Here is a 19794-nt window from a genome sequence, read left to right on the forward strand (position 1 = left end):
AAGAAGTAGGTACTCAGAAAACTACGTGGAGGTCTAAGACCTCATCCTTGAACTCATGGTCTTAGGCTCTCAGAGTGGGCAAAACTATTCTTAAAATTCCTACTGCAATGATCAAAATAACATTATAATCTTGCAAGAGCCTAACTTATATTTCCTTCTCCCCCCCTCCACCCCATAGGGCACATGTGTTTGCTAGAGAGCGACAGAAAGAGGACAAGTGAGAAATCTCTCTCTCTCTCTCTCTCTCACACACACACACACACACAGAGAGAGAGAGAGGGGATGGCCATGCTGCAATCCCTTCTCTTCCATTCTCCTCCTGGGATTTCAGGTATGCACACACACACTTATGCCCAGTGTGAATTTCAAGCTGCCAGGTCCAGGACTCAAACCTTGGTTAGCCATGTGGGAGTCCAGTACCTTTGCCTTAACCACCGTGCACCTGCTGGCCTGTTATTTCAGTAGTTAACAGTTTAAGATTTCATCTTGCTGGCCTCTTAATGACAGTCTTAAGTCCCTAAGGCAAAGAATGAACTTTACACTTTTAAGACACAAGACTAATTTGTTTATTCGGTGCATTCTATAAGTTGAGGAGGGGACTTTTTGGCAAATAAATAAATAAATAGTCAAAGAAACAGAGACTTTAGGGCAAAGAAGGAGCTCAAGAGGAAGGAAGCGGAGTCTTTGCATAGTTCTAAATGAACAGGAGGTGGCAGCAGTAGGCAACGTGGATTCTCAGCGGAAATGCAGCACTTGCAAAAACCAGGGACAGAAGGCTTTGAGAAAGAGGAGGTCAGAAGGTGACTAACTATTTCTTTTTCGTAGAGACGGTGGTGTGGAACATTCGTCCTCTCTACCAGGGGGGCAGGATGCGGTGTCCTACATGATCTGCCTGGGCATCCCGTACCCGGTCATGCCCGCCTGGGAGGCTCCCTTGTTGCTGCCCATCTGCAGCCCTATTACGTTCTGTCCCTGGCGAAGCTGCTCCTCTGAAAATCCTCTCCGATTCTGCTGGGCTTTCCTGAATGGGGAGAGCAAGACGGAATAATATCATTAGGGCTGTTTTCAAGCCCTTCTCAAGATGAGCAATAGTTAGACAGGGTCTATCCGGGTTACCACATTGACCTGCAGGCCCTAACTGGAGCCAGGGCCCTACCCTGAGCTATAGTTGTAACAGGTGCGGGCCCCGCCCTGACGCATGAGCTTCTTATCCCTTAGAAGCCCTGACAGTTTGCAGAATTACCAGCACAAAACAAAAGAGAATCATTGCTTCTCTGGGGAGCTCTCTCTCAGCCTTCCCTCTTTCTGCCTCTCCAGTCTCCCTCTTTCCCAACCACCTTAAACCATCTCAGTCTGCATCCCCTTTCCTTTCCCAGTCACCCCAAGGCCGGTAGAAATTCAAGTCAGTTCTTGCAACTCATGTCATCAATACCATTCCACCCTTCCCTCAGGGTTTCAACAGGTCAATATCTAGGAGATTTCAGCCCAAGTTCATTTAAAAACAAACAAACGAGAGCTTGTGCCTTTTTAAAACTGTCAGGCAAAAAAGGGGGCTCAGGAAAATGCATAGCCAATGTATCTGCTACAAGGCATTGTCTTCTCTTCAACAGTAAGCTATGCAGTTTATTCTTCATGCCTTTCTCTCTCCCCACCAACCCCCAGCAAGAAAAGCAAAACAAAACAACCCAGAATCCCTTAGAAAAGGCCCTTTACTGAGATAACCTTATAATGTATCATCCAGATGAGGACACTTGTAGAGTGAAAGAGTATTAATAAACACACTGGGACAGCAGACATTAAGCAGGACTGTGCCAGGCAAACAGACATATGTACCCTTTCCTCCATGCAAGAAGAAAAAGGAGAGAAAGAAAGAGGGAGCAGAGAGACGGATGGGCAAGCAGACTCAGATATGTGGCTCATATAAAACCAAGTCCGACATCAAGCCACCTCCAAGAAAGGCCATCCATCCTGCTGAGCCACAGGAGAAATGGCACCCAGGCAGAGCTGGTGGTCCAGGAATCGAGTAGGAAAGACAATCGTTTCTTGCCTGGGTGGAAGGTTGACCTGAACATCTGATTGCTGTTGGCAACATCAGTTTTGTTTTGCTCTGGGGGACTCAGTTGTGGGATCAGGAGGGCCTGTCCCTAAGGGCTTTATACATAAATAGCCTCTAGGGAGCCCCAGTCTTCAGACCCTCCTTCTGGTTAAACCATCTTCCACTCCCAGGGGACAGGATAATAAAGAAGCAGGTACTCAAAACTATGTGGCCGGCAAAGATCTCATTTTCTTTTTTCTATAGGGCACGTGTGCTCACAGAAAGACAGAGAGAGACAGAGAGATGGAAAGTAAGAAATCACCCCCCAGGGGAGATGGCCACGCTGCAATCCCTTCTCCATTCTCCTCCCAGGATCTTGGGCACGCATGCACATGTGCCCAGCATGAGTTTAAGCCACCGGGTTCGGGACTTGAACTATGGTGAACTACCTGGGAGTCCAGCCACAGCCATTATGCTAACTGCTGATCCTAAAACCTCATTCTTGAACTCATGGCCTTAGGCTCTCAGAGTGGGCAAAACTATTCTTAAACTTCCTATTGGAATGATCAAAATAACATTATAATCTTGCAAGAGCCTAACCTATATTTCTTTCTCCTCCCCCACCCCTAAAAGGGCACATGTGTTTGCTGGAGAGCGACAGAAAGAGGAAAAGTGAGAAATCGCCCCTCTAGCAAGGATGGTCATGCTGCAATCCCTTCTCTTCTGTTCTCCTCCTGGGGTTTCAGGCATGCACACACACATGCCCAGCGTGAGTTTCAAGCTGCTTCAATTTACCTGTGAAACCAGGATGGCTCTCCCCGATAGCAGCCATCATCTTTGGTGACTGCGACACTGCCTAGAGCCATCAGGGTCCTCTGCACAGCAGCCATGTCCTTCCCTGGAAGAACAATGGAATGATTAAAGCTAAGGGTGTCAGGGCTAAGGAATTCTGGGAGGGTACAGCTGGGCACCCAGGAAGAAGGTTCTGATGGGAACTTGTGGGTGATGACATTCAAGTGTTGGGGGCTAACCAATACTTCCAACAGTGGTCCTAAGACCATATCCAAACTTCTTAGAAACAATCAAAACACCTGGTTAATTATTCTTCACAGAGCACATTCCATAAATGCACAGTTTCTAACCCATTTGTAGAGAATGAATGAATAAGACCTTCCAAACCCTTGGCAGTTCAGATGCAGTTAGGTCCCTGCCCTGAGCAGACCTCGCCTTGGTGGGTTCTACATCCGGAGGAAGGAAGGTTAGGTAGGTGGGCTGGTGCAGTGGGCTGCAGAGGAGGGCTTTCCTCAGGGCTGGAAAGAAAAAAGGAAGCTGGAGAGAAGTAGCTTGGATGAAATAATTCTGTACCAAGCCCCATGGAGCTTCTCCCTTTTACTTTATCTGGGTCAAAAGGGTCTAAGATCATTCATGTGCATCACATTAAGTATTCACTTGCGTCTTTGGACCAGAGGCCTAGCAAATGAAGAATGGTAAATCGGCACAGAAAGCCGTCAACGCGACACAAATGATAGGCCTTTTATTTTGTGCCGCCTGAAAGGAGCTAAATGGAGACAATAAATAACTGGCTTGTGAGTGACAGGAGAGCTGGGAGGAGAGATGTGTGGTGTGGTCTCTGCACAATGGCCCGGGCCCATGGCCACCTGGGAAGCTGGCTGGCCCTTAACCCATGCAGAAGGCGATGGGGGCCTGCACATCAGCCTGCTCCTCCCGTCTTTGTCCTTCCCTCCCTTCTGGTGGACTGGCGTGCCCTGGATGGGGGGATGCTACTGTGTGGGTAGCCTGTAATTTAGAATCAGGTCAAAGGTCCATGCAAGGTACCACCGTGGAATGCAAAAGCTCCGAGGCACAGGGTTAAAAAGGAAAGGAGCATAGGGCCTGATGGAGAGCTGTGGAAGTTAAAGGCAAGTATTGAGGGGCTCTGTTTAGACCCGCTGAGCCATCTGTGGTCTCTCCGGCTGGCTGCTGCAGTTCAGTCACTGGGGAATACAGAATTACAGGGGAAGGGCAGATGGAAAGTGAGAATGGAGTATGAACAGTAATAAAATAAACAATTAAGGCCCTCAGAGGAAGTCCAGTTCAGGATGTCCATTTATTCAAAGCAGATCCTCCTCCTTTTGTCTTTCTCTCCCCTGCCCGCCTCCCACATTAACTACCAAGTGATTGCTTCAGTCCTGAGGCCCCGCGTGGTTGGTTGATGGATATAAGGATGAACCCCAGACTCAAGGAACAGCTGGGGTGGTGGAGAATGGAGTATCTGGGCAGCAGATGGAAGGGGGAAGGCATAGGGATTGGTAAGAATTAAGAGAGGAAGCAGAAATAGTTGCTACAATGACTCTTCCCTCCACATACTGAAAGTATTTCTGTGATTGTCACTGTATAACAGGATACTTTTAAAATAAACCAAACTGTTGTAATGATATTCTTATTTATTTACTTTGAGAGAGAGCTTTTTGCTATTAGGCATGCAATTGCCAGAGACAAAGAGAAACAGAGAGGCCAAAAACAAGAAATCCTCCCCCAGGAGGGATGGCCACACCACAATCCATTCTCCTCCATTCTGTTGGGATTTGGGGCGCACACACACACACCTGCCTGGCATGAGTTTCAAGTTGCTGGGTCTGGGACTTGAAACACAGTTGACCACATGGGAGTCCAGCACCTTAACCACTATGCCACCTGCTGGCCCCTGTAATGATATTCTGAAGGATTGTTCTGGAAAGAGATAGGGAGATGGTTTGTGTTCAAGTAGTGAGCCACGAAGGAGAATCTAGAGCAATTATTAGCATTGAATGGCTTAGGTTAGTGTGTTTCACTCATTTCTGCTCCATTGGAAGTGCACACTGAAAGTCTGGAAAGAGCTGATATGTCCAGGAAATAGGGAAATGTGGAGTCTAACAGCCAGCAACTCAGTCACAGATACATCCCAGAGCAACGGGGGATGAAGCAAGCTTTGTTAAACCTTCAAACCAGCCACAAGTATCTAGCTAAGGCATACACTTCGTGAACCCAGAAGGAACTAAGTTGGGAGCAAGGGTAAAATACCCAGGAACTTAGAATGAGCAGTACCACCTCCGCTCTCATCCTTAATCATGGCTGTACCATTAAGCCAGAAGAAGCTGGGGAAGGACGCATTACTTGACAAGAACACACTGGAAAATTTTTCCATAAGGAAGATCCCAAGGCAAGAGATTAAAATAAATCACAGGCTAGAGGCTTTATCATATGTGATCTCAACCTCATGGGTTTGAGAAGATTCCTTCTCATGTATGAATGGCAAAGCTAACTCATGGAGGGTAATGAACATGCCCAGAGTCACCCAACAAACATGCCAGAGCCCTAGCTCAGGCCTGTTATAGCCTGCAGTAGCTCACTATGCACCGTGCTGTCTCCCACTGCAGGCTGGATGGGGAAGCAAGTGCAGGAGCCAGTGATTGGGGATCACCCAAAGGGACTGCAGTGGCTTCTTCAGCACCAGGTGAGAGGGAATGTGCTAAGTGGATAAATCTAGGACACAGGTTTTTGGGCTCCATTGGATCAAGGCCACCAACCCCAAAGTCTTTTGTCTGTTGTAATTTCTCTGTCTTCACTCAAGAAAGATGAATTCAAAGAAAAGCATTTAAGGTCTCCCCATCTGCCTGCTGACCAAGTTAATTACTGTCAAAATTCTAAATACCATTATGAGCAGAAATTTGCCTGCTGTACGCAATTTATACCCAGCTGATGCCCAGCTCATTTCCTTGTAATGTGTGGTATGTTTTCTAGTAGAGGTTCTTTGAGAAGAATTCCAGCACTCCCGGGCTGATGAGACGGAGACAGTGCCTTTGTCTAGTCTCACCTCTCTTGACTAGTCAGAAGCTCAGATCAACTGCTGTGGGATGAGGGTGCATGAAGGAATTGGGGCCACTTGTACAAGTTGATTTCTGCAACTAGAGGTCAAAAATGTAAATGCAGGGACCAGCAGTTAGCGTAATGGCTATGTCACTGGACTCCCATGTAGTCGACCACGGTTTGAGTCCCGGACCCAGTGACATAAACTCACACCAGGTGCATGTGCATGCATGCCCAAGATCCCGAGAGGAGAATGGAGGAGAAGGGATTGCAGCATGGCCATCCCCCCTGGGAGGTGATTTCTCGCTTTTTTTCTCTCTGTCTCTCTCTATCTTTCTGGCAAGTGCACATGCCCTATAGCAAAAACCTCTCCCCACAATAAAAAAAAATAAAAAAAAGAAAGAAAGAAAGCAAATGCTTAAAGGAGCAATGAGATTAGGGAAGATCTGAGATGTGTTCCAGGGATAAACGACGAAAGCTAAGTTGCTTGTCTCACAACCAAGTGTAACGTTTGCCTAGGTAGAAAGCCTTTAAACTGTGCACGTATAAAAAATGGCCATACACGGTCTGCGTCAGAGTGGTGTTCCCCAAGCTCCTTGGACTGTGGAGTAGTTTGCGGGCTATCTCTTCACAAATATAAATGCTGAAGCCATTGCCTTAAGAGACTGATGACATCTTCAGATGTGCCACATCAGTCTCTCAAGGCAGTGCTTCACTATTTATACTTATTTATTTATTTTTAAAGAATTATTTTCTTTAACTTTCTTTATCCATTTATTTATTTATTTATTTAAACTTGACCGGAGAGGGACAGAGCGAGAGTGAGAAAGTGAGAAAGCAAACCACCAGGTGTGGGACTCAAACTGTGGTCAGCCATGTGGGGGGTCCAGAGTCCTTTATCACCACGCTGACCCGCTGGTCTCCCCACATTCATACTTTTTTAAAGCTTCATTTATGAGCTCTCTAGGTAAGTGAGAAACATGGATTTTACCTATCTACTTTCCAACTAAATTGATGACCAGAACTACCTAAGAATTTCAAGCGTTCAGAGTGTGGGCCAATTTCCTGAGAGTGTTCTGATACAGTAAGGTGGGCAGGCAAGCGTTGTCTAAGCCTTTGATTTTTATAAACAACACGATGTCTGGCATTTGATAACTAAATAATAATTGTTAAGCAGTAACAAATATTGAGATCTCTTCCGCAAAGTCAAAAAATAAAACCAATAATTAGAAGGGCTCTGATCCAAGTTGGGAGTCAGCCCAGAGCCCTGGCAGCTTGGAATCACTTTGGTTCTGGCTACTTCAGTGGCTTCACAGCTCGTAAACCACTGCTCAAGGCCATTCTCCCAAGAAAATAAAAATTGTCCTAAAAGAACCAACTGAGTGATGAGAATTTTCTAGATGCTGGGAGGGCAGAAATGAGACAGAGTCCTGGTGAATCCCAAAATAGACTATTAAATAGGAAAGAAAGTGACACATGAGAGAAGATGAGGCACATTTACACTAATACCTTTGAATTTTAACCAGGTACCTGAACTTTTGGAGCCCTCTAGCATGAAAGGAAGTTACTATTAAAATTGAAGTTTCTTTTTTAAAAAGCTGGTGGAGGGGACCAGCAGATGGTGTAACAGTTACATTGCTGGACTCCCTCATAGTCGATCGTGGTTCGAGTCTGGGACCTGGCGTCTTAAAACTCATGCCGGGCACATGTGCATGTGTGTCCAAACTCCTGAGAGGAGACTGGAGGAGAAGGGATTGCGGTGTGGCCATGCTCCCTGGTGGGGTGGCTTCTTGCTTTCTGTCTCTCTGTTTCTGTCTTCTCTGGCAAGTGTGTATGCCCTATAGCAAAAAATCTCTCTAAAAAAAAAAAAGCTGGAGGAATCTGAAAAGGCTACATAATATGTGAGTCCAACTTTATGCTATTCTGGAAAAGGCAAAAATATGAAGACTAAATAAAAGTTAGTGGGTGTCAGGGGTTGGGGTGGGCAGGGGTGAGAAGAGCCCAGAGGAGTTCTATGGCAGCGAAACTGCCCTGCACCACACCGTTATGAGGAGTACTTCTCATTGCCATCCGTTCAAACCCACAGAATGTACGGAAGGGACACAAGTGCAGACTGTGGACTGTGACGATGTGTCAGTGCAGGTTTATCAGAGGCAACAGGGTGCCACTCTGGTAGGGGATGTCAGAGAGAGGGAGAGTGTGCATGTGTTAGGGTAGGGAGCATTTGAAAAATAGCTATACCTCCCTCTCAATCTTTCTGTGAACCTTAAACTGCTCAGAAATAAATCAATCAAATCTTTTAAAAGCAAGAGCTGACAGTTTAGACACCTCCTCTGTCTCACCTCCCAACCCATTTCAGAAAATCTCAGTTAGCAACTGACACTTTTTCTTGAACATGGAGTGACCCCTGTTTCCTATACTATCACAGAGTAATGTTAGCCTAAGTATGACTATGTCCCCCAAACGCCCATGTTATCACTTTGATGCTGGGGCTAGAGTTTCTGCATTGTAAAGACCCACCCTAGGGGTATATGCTGGCACAGTTTGAGTGTTATTATCATAAAGATAACAAAGAAGTGTGGTTTACTCTGGTTTACACTGGAGGCAGAGAACTTGGAAGGTCCAAAAGATTTTATTGAACAAGGATTTTATTCTCTTATTTTTTTATTATTTCCAAGATGTCTTATGCATGTCTTTGGAAAGAAAAAAAAAATGCAAGGATCAAAGGGAGAAAAAAAAAGGCAAGGAAGAAGTCATCCGTATGGGTAAAGTCAGATTAGATGCTCTCTATTTTCTATTTCCACTTATTTAATTTAATTTAATTTAATTTAATTTAATTTATTTATTTTAGAACCAGAGGGTGCATGTCCTTACAGAAGAGATGAGAGAGAGAGAGAGAGAGAGAGAGAAAACCTCCCAAAAGGGTGTGCTCAAGAGATTTTGTTGAGATTTTAGACACACATTCACATGCATGCAGAGTGATTTTTTTTTTTGGAGAGGTGTTTTTTTTATTTTTTTGGCTATAGGGCCAGACAGACAGAGAGAGACAGACAGACAGAAAGCGAGAAATCACCCCCCAGGAGGGATGGTCACGCCACAATCGCTTCTCCTCCATTCTCCTCTCGGGATCTTGGGCACGCATGCACACGCGCCTGGCGTGAGTTTTAAGCCACCGGGTCCGGGACGTGAACCGCGGTCGACTACGTGGGAGTCCAGCGACATAGCCATTACGCTAACTGCTGGTCCCCTAGAGTGATTTTTCAAGCCATCAGGATTGGAATTTGAACCACAGGTGGCCATGTGGCAACTGGTTCCTTTAATGATTAGGCCACTGGACTGGCCCACCATTTCTACTTTAAATGCTAAAAAGCGGCCATACAGTCAAAGTTCTTTGACTTCTACTTCTATGTTACATCAGAGCTACTTCTATTTGATGCCAGTCCTGACTCGGCCTTGAAACCCTCAGAATACTGGCTTTTTAAATTTCTGGGACTTACAGGAAAAGCATGCAGTGGAGTAAGAAACCATTTCTTATTTCCCTGAATAACAATTTAGAGAAAGCCTAAAAACTGGGATTTTCCACGCAAGGTAGAAACAAATACTACAAAAGTCAAGGGAGAAATATGAAAGCGTGTATTGGGTTTGAGCTAAGAGTTTTATGAATTTGGGGTGCTTGCCTCCCAGGCTGGGGAAGGAGAAACTCTGTAGGGCAGTGGTTTTCAAACGGGGGTACCCAGAACAGCAGAGTCAGCAGAGCTTGCACATTGGTAAGAAATGAAGCATCTGGGGGAACCAGCAGTTAGCGTAATGGCTATGTCGCTGGACTCCCACGTAGTCGACCATGGTTCGTGTCCCGGACCTGGTGGCTTAAAACTGACACCGGGCGCGTGTGTGTGCGTGCCCAAGATCCCGAGAGGAGAATGGAGGAGAAGGGATTGTGGCGCGACCATCCCCCCTGGGGGGTGATTTCTCGCTTTCTGTCTCTATGTCTCTCTCTGTCTGTCTGGCGAGCGCACGCGCCCTACAGTGAAAATCTCTCCAAAAAAAAAAATGATTGTAACTACTTTAACCACCGCTTTAACCACCTTAACCACCTTAACTGCCCGAAGGTCACCTAACTGGCCTCAACAATTCTTTATTTTAGCTTGTCTCTGTTAAAATAGCTGGTGTGATTTCAGTTCCCTGTCTGGACCCTGACTGAGAGACAGCTGTCGAGGGATTTTAAATAAGAGGAGGAACACAGTCAGGTTTACATCTTAGAAAGTTCTCTCTGGGGACAATTACGGAGAACGGTGACTAGAAGCGTGTCTATTCAGGCAGTGGCTGTGGAAATGTAGGGGAGATAAATGACAGCCTGAATGTCAGGTGGTGAGATGCAGATGAAAAAGAGGGGACTCCACCAAAGATATGAAGGAAATAGAATTAATCGAAGAGGGAGACCAAGTAGCGTTTGCTCAGGTTTCTGGGGGTTTGTGATGTGTCTTGTATTGGTGCACCAATATAGAAGAGTTAGGTGGACGTTGGGATCAGCAGTTCTGTATTGCACACAGCGTCTGAGAGATTGAGAACTACCGGGCAGAAACATCCTGGAGGCAGCTGCATATACAGATCTGTAGGCAGAAGAGTCAGGCAGGTGAGTTCAGAAATCGACAAGGTATGGCTGTGGTTGAGGTCACCCAGAGATCATGCAGAGGGTGGCAAGAGAAGAGGGGCTGAGGCCAGGACCCCCCTGGAATACTTGGGACATGGGCTGAGGAAGAGGAATCTGTGGCTAAGCTGCAGACTCAGGGCCTCCGACCGCTGGGGTTGGGATACAGCAATTTGTGTTCTTTAAACAAGCTCATCAGGTGACTCTGATGTCTGCTGGAATTTGAGAACTACTTGTTAAAAAAAAAAAAAAAAAGACACCAAATATAGTTGCCAACAGTTGATGGAAACAAGTGCAGGGAAGGCTGTCTGACAGAAAAAGAGGTTCAAGCAGCAGGCATGCCGTCAAATCCCAAGTCGGTTCAGGTACGGTACGATATCCCAAAATATCTCTCAAATTGGGTGAAATGTCTTTTTCGTTCTTGCTGTTGAGGAATGGCACATATAATGACACCTCCCCATAGAATATAGTTGGACTTTCCAAATTCTCTGCCTCCAGTGTAAACCACACTTCTCTCTCTCTCTCTCTTTTTTTTTTTTTTTTTTTTTTTTTTGAGAGGTTTTTGCTATAGGGCGCATGCGCTCGCCAGACAGACAGAGAGACAGAAAGCGAGAAATCACCCCCCCCAGGGGGGATGGCCACGCCGCAATCCCTTCTCCTCCATTCTCCTCTCGGGATCTTGGGCACGCATGGACACGCGCCTTGTGTGAGTTTAAGCCACCGGGTCCAGGATGCAAACCTATCAAAGACACAGGAGTCATGTCCAACAACATAGCCATTATGCTAACTGCTGGTCCCATAAACCTCACTTCTCTAACTCCCAGACATCAAGAGACAGGAGCAAGGATGACCAGACCATGCATGCAGGGTCTTTATCAGAGGGATTACTGGGAAGGGTAATCAGATTAACTGATTTTTGTCTTGCCTTCTCCAACATTCTCAAATTCTACATGTTTAATGCTTGCCAAGTGATTATACTAATGAGCCAGAAAGGTCAGTTGCTGATGGGCTAGTGGTGGGGAAATGAGCCAGTGTTTATCAGGTGTCCAGTAGCCAGAAATCACGCTAGGCATCTTACACATTTAATTTCCACTAGGGAAGCATTAGACCTGTTTGCAGAGAAGGGAACTGAGGCTCTGAGAAGCTATACATCTTAAACAAGGTCACGCAGCTAGTCAGCAGCTGAAGGAGGGGTTCAACCCATTTGTCTGACTCCAAATAACTCCCAAACCAACTCTAAACTCTTGCTATTTCCATAGTGCCAATTCTCCTGTGTCTAGAATTGGCAAAGCAGTATGTTATAGGGAAAGATGTCAAGAGAGTAATGACTGCAAAGTGGGGAAAAGTCAATAAAGTAACCCATAAAACTGCTCCTTCCCATTGGAGAACGCCTGATGAGATGGCGCTCTATCGATAGCAGAGGGGGCACAGGACATGCAGGCACGCCAGCGCTCCTGTGCCAGGTCCTCAGACAGAACATGGGCTGTCCAGCCTTGCCCCTCCTTCCCTCATTTTCTACCAGTCTTAAGACAGCCATTGATGAGAGTCATTTCTACATTGCAGACATCAGTTATGCTTTACTGTGGCCAGGCACCCTGCTAAGCATGTCTAATGCATTCTCTCATGCAACTTCCACATTAACTCTGTGAAATGGGTACTATTATCCCCACTTTACAGCTGAGAAAAGAAAAAGTCAAGGCTCAGAGGAAGTCATGGGTAAGTGGTGAAGTACAGGTTCTAGTTTTTGACTCAGGAGCTCGCAATCTGCTGTAATAGCTTCCGGGGTATGTTTTCACTGCAGTTGTTCTGTTCAGGCACTAGAGCAGTGCACCCACGTGCTCTAACGAGTTCTCTCTTGCACACACACACACGCACACACACACACCTCCCTTTCTTGCTTCTCCTCACACCTCTGTCTACAGAAAAGATGCTAAAGTCTTACCTGCAGTGTACTCTCCTGAGTCAGACAGCTGAGATGACCCCACTCCTGTCCTTTCTGAGAACCTGTTGCAGATCCAAAAATAACCTGCCAGGCCGCTCACCTTCACTCAATCAAGAGGAAGACTTCCTGTCTCCCTCCTTCCTCTAACCTACCCTCACGTCTTCCCCAGCACTGAAAGTAACCGATCACTCTAGCTGCACCTCAAGAGGAATGTCAGTAGCATTGTCTGAGACACTCTTGTGATTGGATTGTTTTCTGGACCATTTGGTCTTAGGTTCCTTTTAAAAGCCCTGATTTTTGTATTTTAATTGCCTTCAAGTCTATTCCAAACATCCAACCGAAAAGAGGCTTAAGTACAGTGACTATATCTGGGGCTCCAGAATAATGAAGAATGAAAGTCTAAACTAGGCATTGGGCAAGCCAGGGTCCTGCAGCTTTCCTGGCCTGGAACATGAAGGCAGCATGTAGAATCATTGGCCAGCTGTGGGCAAGCAGACCTCTACTTGGGAAGACGCTGAGCGGGAGAGATGGGGGACAGAGAGCCGTGGAATATAAAATGCCTAAAGAGAAGAAAGAGTAATACCCGGGTGAGAAAAAACTGGACCCATAGCAGCCACAGCCACCACAACCATAATGTGGGAAATGAGGATTCAATGTGAATAGACTGAAATTTGAGGACGGCATTGAAACCGCAGTCGGGGTGTAAAACCGTAGAGAGAATGTGGGGCTAGGCTAAGCAAACGGCAGTCCAGGAGCTGTGCACACAAACAAGTACGCCCTCACAGGTACATGCACATGCACATGCACATGCACACATGCCTCCCCTGCCCTGAAGCATCCCTTTGAGTCCAGCTCACTCATCCTCAAAGCCATGAATGACAACCAGCTCTTGCAGCACGGCCCACGACCTCACTCACTCAGTCCTGCCATGCTGCCGCACTGCCAGCCCCCCTAACAGCAACCCATTTCCACCTGCTGCTCCATCGTCTAGTAACTAACTCTGAGCTTCCGACAGTGATCCTGGGGATACCAAGGGTCCTCTCCAACCCGTAACACCTCTACTTGAACCTCGGTCCTCAGTCGCCACCCCATGGTGGTCACCATCAGGCAATGGAGCTCTCTGGGCCAGTTGGAAATGTCTGTCTGCCTCCCTCATTGCCAGCTTTCCTGCTCGTACCCTCTTCCCACATGGCCTACCTGTGACCTTCCTGCTACCTGACAGCAACAGCACCTCCGGAGAGTGTCTCCTCCCATCTCCCTCAAACCTCAGCCTTCTGCTGCACTGGGGATGGGCTGCTCAGTCCGTCTTGCTCCCCCTTTTCTGGGAGCATCATCCTGCCCTGGAGCTGACCTGATCTCTGTGCTGGATCACTCATCCCTCCTGGTTACCCTTTTCCTTAAGATGCCTCAGACATGGAGAGCTAAGGAAGATGGCGTAGGCATCCTCCCCCTGCTCAGTTTGTTAGGGACTGCTGCTCCCTGCACCTCTCCCTGCCCGTTGTGTTGGGGTCTTTGGAAAAAAGGGAGAAAGGCAACTACAGAGTCTGCAGTAAATAAAGACAGCAAGTCTCCCTCAGGATCCCAGCTTCCCACAAATATCCCAGCTTCTTTCTACACTTGATGGGTCCTCACAGGGTCCCTTCCATTCACACTACTCCCCTATCCTTCTGTTCTTCACAGCCCTGAATCATTCTCCTCCTCCTCTCCCTCCTCCTCATCTTCGTCAGCAGTCGCTGTTATGACTCAACAGCACACTCATGTGTAAGTAAAGGAAACTAAGCCTCTCAGACAAAGAATGGCCTGGCGGCCTGGGTAAGCCCTATTCTTTGGCATTGGAGAGCCTGAAATTGAGTCCTGGTTCAACTAATTACTAGCTATTTGATGGACACGAGTAATCGTGGGTAAATTTCAGTTTCGTCATCTGTGGAATGGGGAAATTAAAAACACCTCAAAGGACTATTAGAACTGATTGGCATGCAGTAAAGTACTTGTATGTCTAGTGCATAGGAAAACATCAAGAAGCATTAACTATCTTTTTTTTTTTTCAATTTGTGATTGGGCATGTGTACTCCTGGAGAGAGACAGCGAGAGAAAGAGAAAGAGAAAATGAGAAAGCACAGGCGGGGATGATCACACCACAGTCCCCTCTCCTCCACTCTCCTCTTGGAATTTCGGGTATGCATGCACACATGCCCAGTCTGTTTTTCAAGTTGCCGGGTTTGGGACTCCAACCATGCAGTTGGCCAAGTGGGATCCAGCCGCCTTAACCACCATGCCACCTAGCTGGCCCACCATTAGCTATTTTATTAACTGAGGAAAATCATCGTAGTTTCATTCAGAAGGATCAAGTATCAACTATGCTATCACTTGAGGATTTGGAGGCAAGTATTCATGGAGTCCAATGACCTGGCCTGAAGTGTTGGATTTCTGAATTTCTAAGTGATGACAAAACACAAGGTAAATTCATTGACATCCCAGGATTTTAACTACCCATTTAGGAGGGAAACATAAAATGCCAACTCTCTTCATGACACCAAGGATTAAGAAGGCAATCGTTTTCTTAGACATTGTTTAGTAGACTGGTCCAGTGCTAGGATTCTATTTCAGCCATCTGAATATGCTTTAAAATACCATGTCTCTCTATTAGAGGAAAGTTACCCCATTCTCACCATCAACAGAGCCATTTGGGTCACTGCCCTGGGGGTCCTATTGGCTAGGTCACTGATGACAGCCAGGGATCATAAGCATGTAAGAATAGAGTAAATCTGGCAGATCTGCTTGCTTTAGTCAGTATCTCCCGCTGCCTCAGGCATGCCTCGCTGAGAAAGAATACAGTTTGGTGGATGGGCATGCGCACTTTCACTAAAGGTGACAGGACCATGAGTATTAGGTCCCAAATTCTCTGGCTGTTTCTTCATTCACATCATTTCCCCAATAATGGTTGATTGTGAAATATGTCCAGGAATATGATTTATTTTTTTTATGTCTTGGTAAGATTTCTCACCAAGCCAATTCACAAATGTGAAAGAAAAAAAAAAATCACTGTCACATCCTCTGAGCACAATACCTCTCTAGAAGGTACAGTCATCAAGCTCAAAGACCATTGTTTAGTTCAAGGTGGGTGTGCTATTAGTTCCCAGAGTGACTGACGAGGCAGCACCAGACAGCTTTGTCTATAAGCCCTGCTCTGGGTGAGTAGGAAGCGTACTCGCCCCCACCTCCCTTCTTTTCCAGTGGCTAGGATTTGTTACGGGGGAGTAGGAGGTAAGAGAAATACACGGCATCCATGTAACCGGCTGAAGCTTCTGCTTATGTATTCGTTTGCCGAGGTCCCTGTGGTGTCCTCAGGATGCATGTTCCTTTGGAGGAAGGTACCCCTTTTAACAAAACATCACAGAGGGAGGTGAACAGTCCCCCCAGGACGACAGCTGAGATTCACACCCCACACATACCCACAAGCACAGGGAAAAACACTGAGAGATTTTCACAGAGTGTTGGGGCAAAGGGAAGGGGAGAACAGGCCTAAAGGCAGGAGGATGTTTACCTTCCCAAAGATCTACCGTCTGAAAAATGTCAGTGGTCCTCACTCCATAGATTTCTGCAGCTTTTAGGAACTGGGAGATTTGCTCCATCTGCTTAAAAGCCATCTTTGACTCTGAGATCTTGGGAATAGGCTCTTGTCCTGGTGGGTATAAGCTGTTTATCAGCTTGCACAGGACCTGAAGGGAGAGGAGAGGAAAGAATCAGTGTTGCCCTTTGTCTTCACAGGTCCTGAGTGAGAAGCAAGTCCTGGTCCCAGCAGGACAATGCTCACTAGGTCTGGGGAGGCAGGAGGGCATGGGCTCTGGGCTGTGTGGCCAGGCCTGGGTCCTGATCCCGAGGGCCAGATGGCCCTGTCCTCACATGACTGCTCCAGACTCCAGACCATAGAGAGTCCTGCAGCCCGGGAAGCCCATTCCCTTCTTCTGCCTCACTTCCTTTTTCTGGATGAGGGTAAGCATGGTTACAGAATGACGAGAGGTGATGAGGCCATGATTCTAGACTTTCAGTGCGGGAATGAGTTAGTGTCAAAGGTTACAGTCTAATATTATGTTTTTCTACCAAAAGGCAGATCAGAAATAGGCTCCAAATAAGTCTTCGCATCTATCTTAATGATATGTGAGAAACCGGGCTGGGTACCCTCTTCCCAGACACGTATAACCCAAGTCCGGGGCAACCCAGCAGAAGCGAGGCTCGCAGTTACGTAACAGATGAAGCCTGCGGGAAAAGATGGGCCGTTGGAATCAGTGGAGCTGGAGATGGCCAAACCCCTAAACACACACTAGCATCTGGTCTGAAAAGCACTTATCAAACAAGGATTCCCTCGGGTTGCCTGAGAGCCCAACCATTCAGCAAACAGACCTGGAGCGCTCCAGGGAGCATGGCTCCCGGAAGGATGGGAAAGTGGCAAGCGCCCCCCCTCCCTTTGTTTACCCATTCCCCAGGGGGAAGAAATGGCCCCAGAAGAGCTGATGCACCAAGAAGGCTGCAGAGATGATTAGGAAATACTGCTCTCTTTTCTCACCGGAAAAATCCAAAGAACCTTGAATGTGCCGACAACTCAGAGGGAGGCAGTGATGCTTGGATGGGAGGCGAATCCTCTAGGCTAGCTAGGGAATTGTGCGGGGAATCCGTATCTACCCACCCTGAAGAAATAGAGGCATCTCCATCCCCTCCCCGTGAGAAACCCGCTGGGCAACAGCAGTTCCCGGCGTAGCTTCGCGTTAACAGAGGGTTTCCCTGCCCAGCGCCCCAGCCACGGATCGGATCGCGCCGGCCTTACCGTCCCGTCCATCAACCATTTCTGAAAATGGGCCCTGCCGGGGGACGGGTGCTCGATGTCCTCGGCGCACTGCAGGATGATCCAGTCCACCAGCTTGTTCTCCAGGTCGGCGTCATACTTCTGCTCGATCTTCTCCTGCACCTCTCGGCTTAAGCCGTAGCTCGGGCCCCTGTTAGCCATCTCTGCGAGAGAGGAGAGGACGCGCGCGGCATCCACACAATAGACGCAGCGGCCCGGCTCCCTGCGCACCCGGCGGGGATGGGGCTGGGGCTGGGCCGCCCGGCTCAGCAGCAGCGAGCGGGCAGAAAGCCGGGCGTGGTTTCTATCCGGGAGCCAATGAAGCCAATGGGGTTTCACCTACACACGGGAAGGAAAGCGCAGCCACGCGCCAGTGACTCCAGAATAAAGCCCCCGCCAGCCCGGCGGGGCTGGAACCCCTCGCGGCCCGCCTATCAGAGAAAGGAGGTGATGTCAAAGCACTCACGAGCGAGCCCGACCCCCCAGGCTGCAAGGGGGATGGGCGGCGGTCGTTTCTCCCCCTTGCAGAAGCGCGTTGAGCCGGTCGTTCACATGCGGGGAGGAAGGGCTGCCCGGACGTGCAGCCGCGGGTGCCCCGTGGCGCGCGGGAGAACCGACACCGATTAATTTTCGCAGGGCGCAGGGGGGTCAGGCCAGGGCCGTTGCTAAGAGCCCTCCAAAAAGCCAGCCCTTTCTCGTGTCAGGAAGCCCGCCCGCGCTCTCCCGCTGGGAGCTGCTTTCTCAGCTGCACAATCCCTTCCCTTCTCTGGGGAGACCTCGGGCTGTACACAAGGCCCGCACGCAGCTGAGCGGGGGGGCGGGATGCGGGCCTGGGGAGGCTCCTTCTGCCAACTGCCCATCTGCCACGGAGCCCGACCGCTCTCCCCTGCCTCCGAGGTCACGATTTTCTGGCAGGAAAGAAGGGGAGAGGCAGAGAGTTACAACCGGCTCACTTGTTCATCTGCCAGTTCAGCTCCATCCAGAAACTTCCATCCTGGCTGGAAAACTGTTGTGCTTCCGTGGGACTTTTTTACTATTAGGTTTTTGCCATAAGGTGGTGGAGAGAGAGAAAGGGAGAGTGAGAAATAACCCCCGCCCCAAAGGGGGATGGCCAGACAGGAATCCCTTCTCCTCCATTCACCTTGGGGATTTGAGGCACGCACCCACAGGAGCCTGAGCCTGTCGTGAGTTTTAAGCGGGGGTTCTGGACTCAAACTGCAGTCATGTGGGAACCCAGCGCTTTAACAGCCGCCACCTGCTGGCCCCTTCAAGGCTATTTTTAGATAGGAAGAGCAAGTTTTCTAAGTTGACCAAAGGCGATGCAGCAACAGCGCTTAGAGTGCTAGATGTTGATAGAGCGCAAAGCCTTCCTCTGTCTATAACGACGAAGGAGCGTGAAGGCGCAGCTGACACACCTCATAACTGAACATCCGGCATGAGCAAGCAAGGCCCAGGGAGAAGGCATTAGCTGGCACTTGGCCTGAAATTTTATAAGCGCTAAGGGGTTCGGCAGTGTGTTCCCCTAGAGTGTAAGCCACTGGATCTCCTTAGTGTTGTGTCCCTGGGGACTTGCCATGAGAAAAACACTCAGTATTTTGTTCTTTGATTCATTTTTTTTCATTCATCAAATAGTTGTATGTAACTACACCAGCACTGAGCAGAGAGGGGATAAAACGCAATTCTTACCTCTAGACTGAATTAACTGATTCAAGTGCATTAGATGGAGCAATCCTAGTACATGGGATGGTGATCTTTGTGTCTGTGGAAAATTGATTAGAAGCTGTGCAGGAAATGACTTCTCAAACATGGATGGAGAAAAATCTGCTGGCTGGGGTCTGGACTAATGAAAATTTAATTACTCAGTAAGTATGTGAGTGGTTTGCTGGAGAAAAGATTTCTGTGGTCAGTAGAGACAACTTCATGAAAGACACAGGGCCGAGAGCACTGGGAGGTTTTGCCAACGCTGTAGGTTTAGAAAGAGACAAGGGAGAGACTGAGGCAGGTCTCGGTGTTGCGTGGAATTGTCAGTTGAAGAAGTGCTTTAGGGGGCTGTTGGTGGTACGGCGGTAAATCGCCACACTTTGGGAGACTAACTTACGTAAGAAGGCTCTGGGTTCAAATCCACAGACCTCTCTGAGTTGCACATGACAAACATTAAAGGAAAAAAAAGGGGGCGAGGATCTAATATCAGAACTGTCTCCAGAGACTTGGAGCTTGGGGAAGAGCAGGGGAATCATCAGCAGAATTGTGAAAGTCACTGGTTGCATCTTGGGGGGTTGTAATACAACCAGTTTCAATCTAGAACCAAAGGAACAGAGGCCCAAATAGAAAGCATGTTACTTTCCCAGTGACTGGAGTTCCTTTAAGGAAGACACAAGCCTAAAGATGGACATTTACGGTTTTTTTAATACAGATTTTTGCAATAGGGTGCATATGCTTGCTGAAGAGACAGAGACAGAGAGACAGAAAGCAAGAAATCACCC

General features: G+C 47.9%; 1 protein-coding gene across 1 annotated transcript; it reads right to left on the minus strand.

The window, feature by feature from the left end:
* Positions 1-544: 544 nt before the first annotated feature.
* TAGLN3 (transgelin 3) lies at positions 545-17749 on the minus strand. The gene is made up of 4 exons (XM_006155142.3): positions 17294-17749; positions 16016-16190; positions 2831-2933; positions 545-1021 (listed from the first exon to the last, which is right to left on the minus strand). Exons 1-4 carry the CDS (start codon positions 17471-17473, stop codon positions 880-882), a joined length of 600 nt encoding a protein of 199 aa, XP_006155204.2. The 5' UTR covers positions 17474-17749; the 3' UTR covers positions 545-879.
* Between the last annotated feature and the right edge of the window lie 2045 nt (positions 17750-19794).

This window comes from Tupaia chinensis, unplaced genomic scaffold, assembly GCF_000334495.1.
Source record: "Tupaia chinensis unplaced genomic scaffold, TupChi_1.0 Scaffold000437_1, whole genome shotgun sequence".
Lineage (NCBI taxonomy): Eukaryota > Metazoa > Chordata > Mammalia > Scandentia > Tupaiidae > Tupaia > Tupaia belangeri.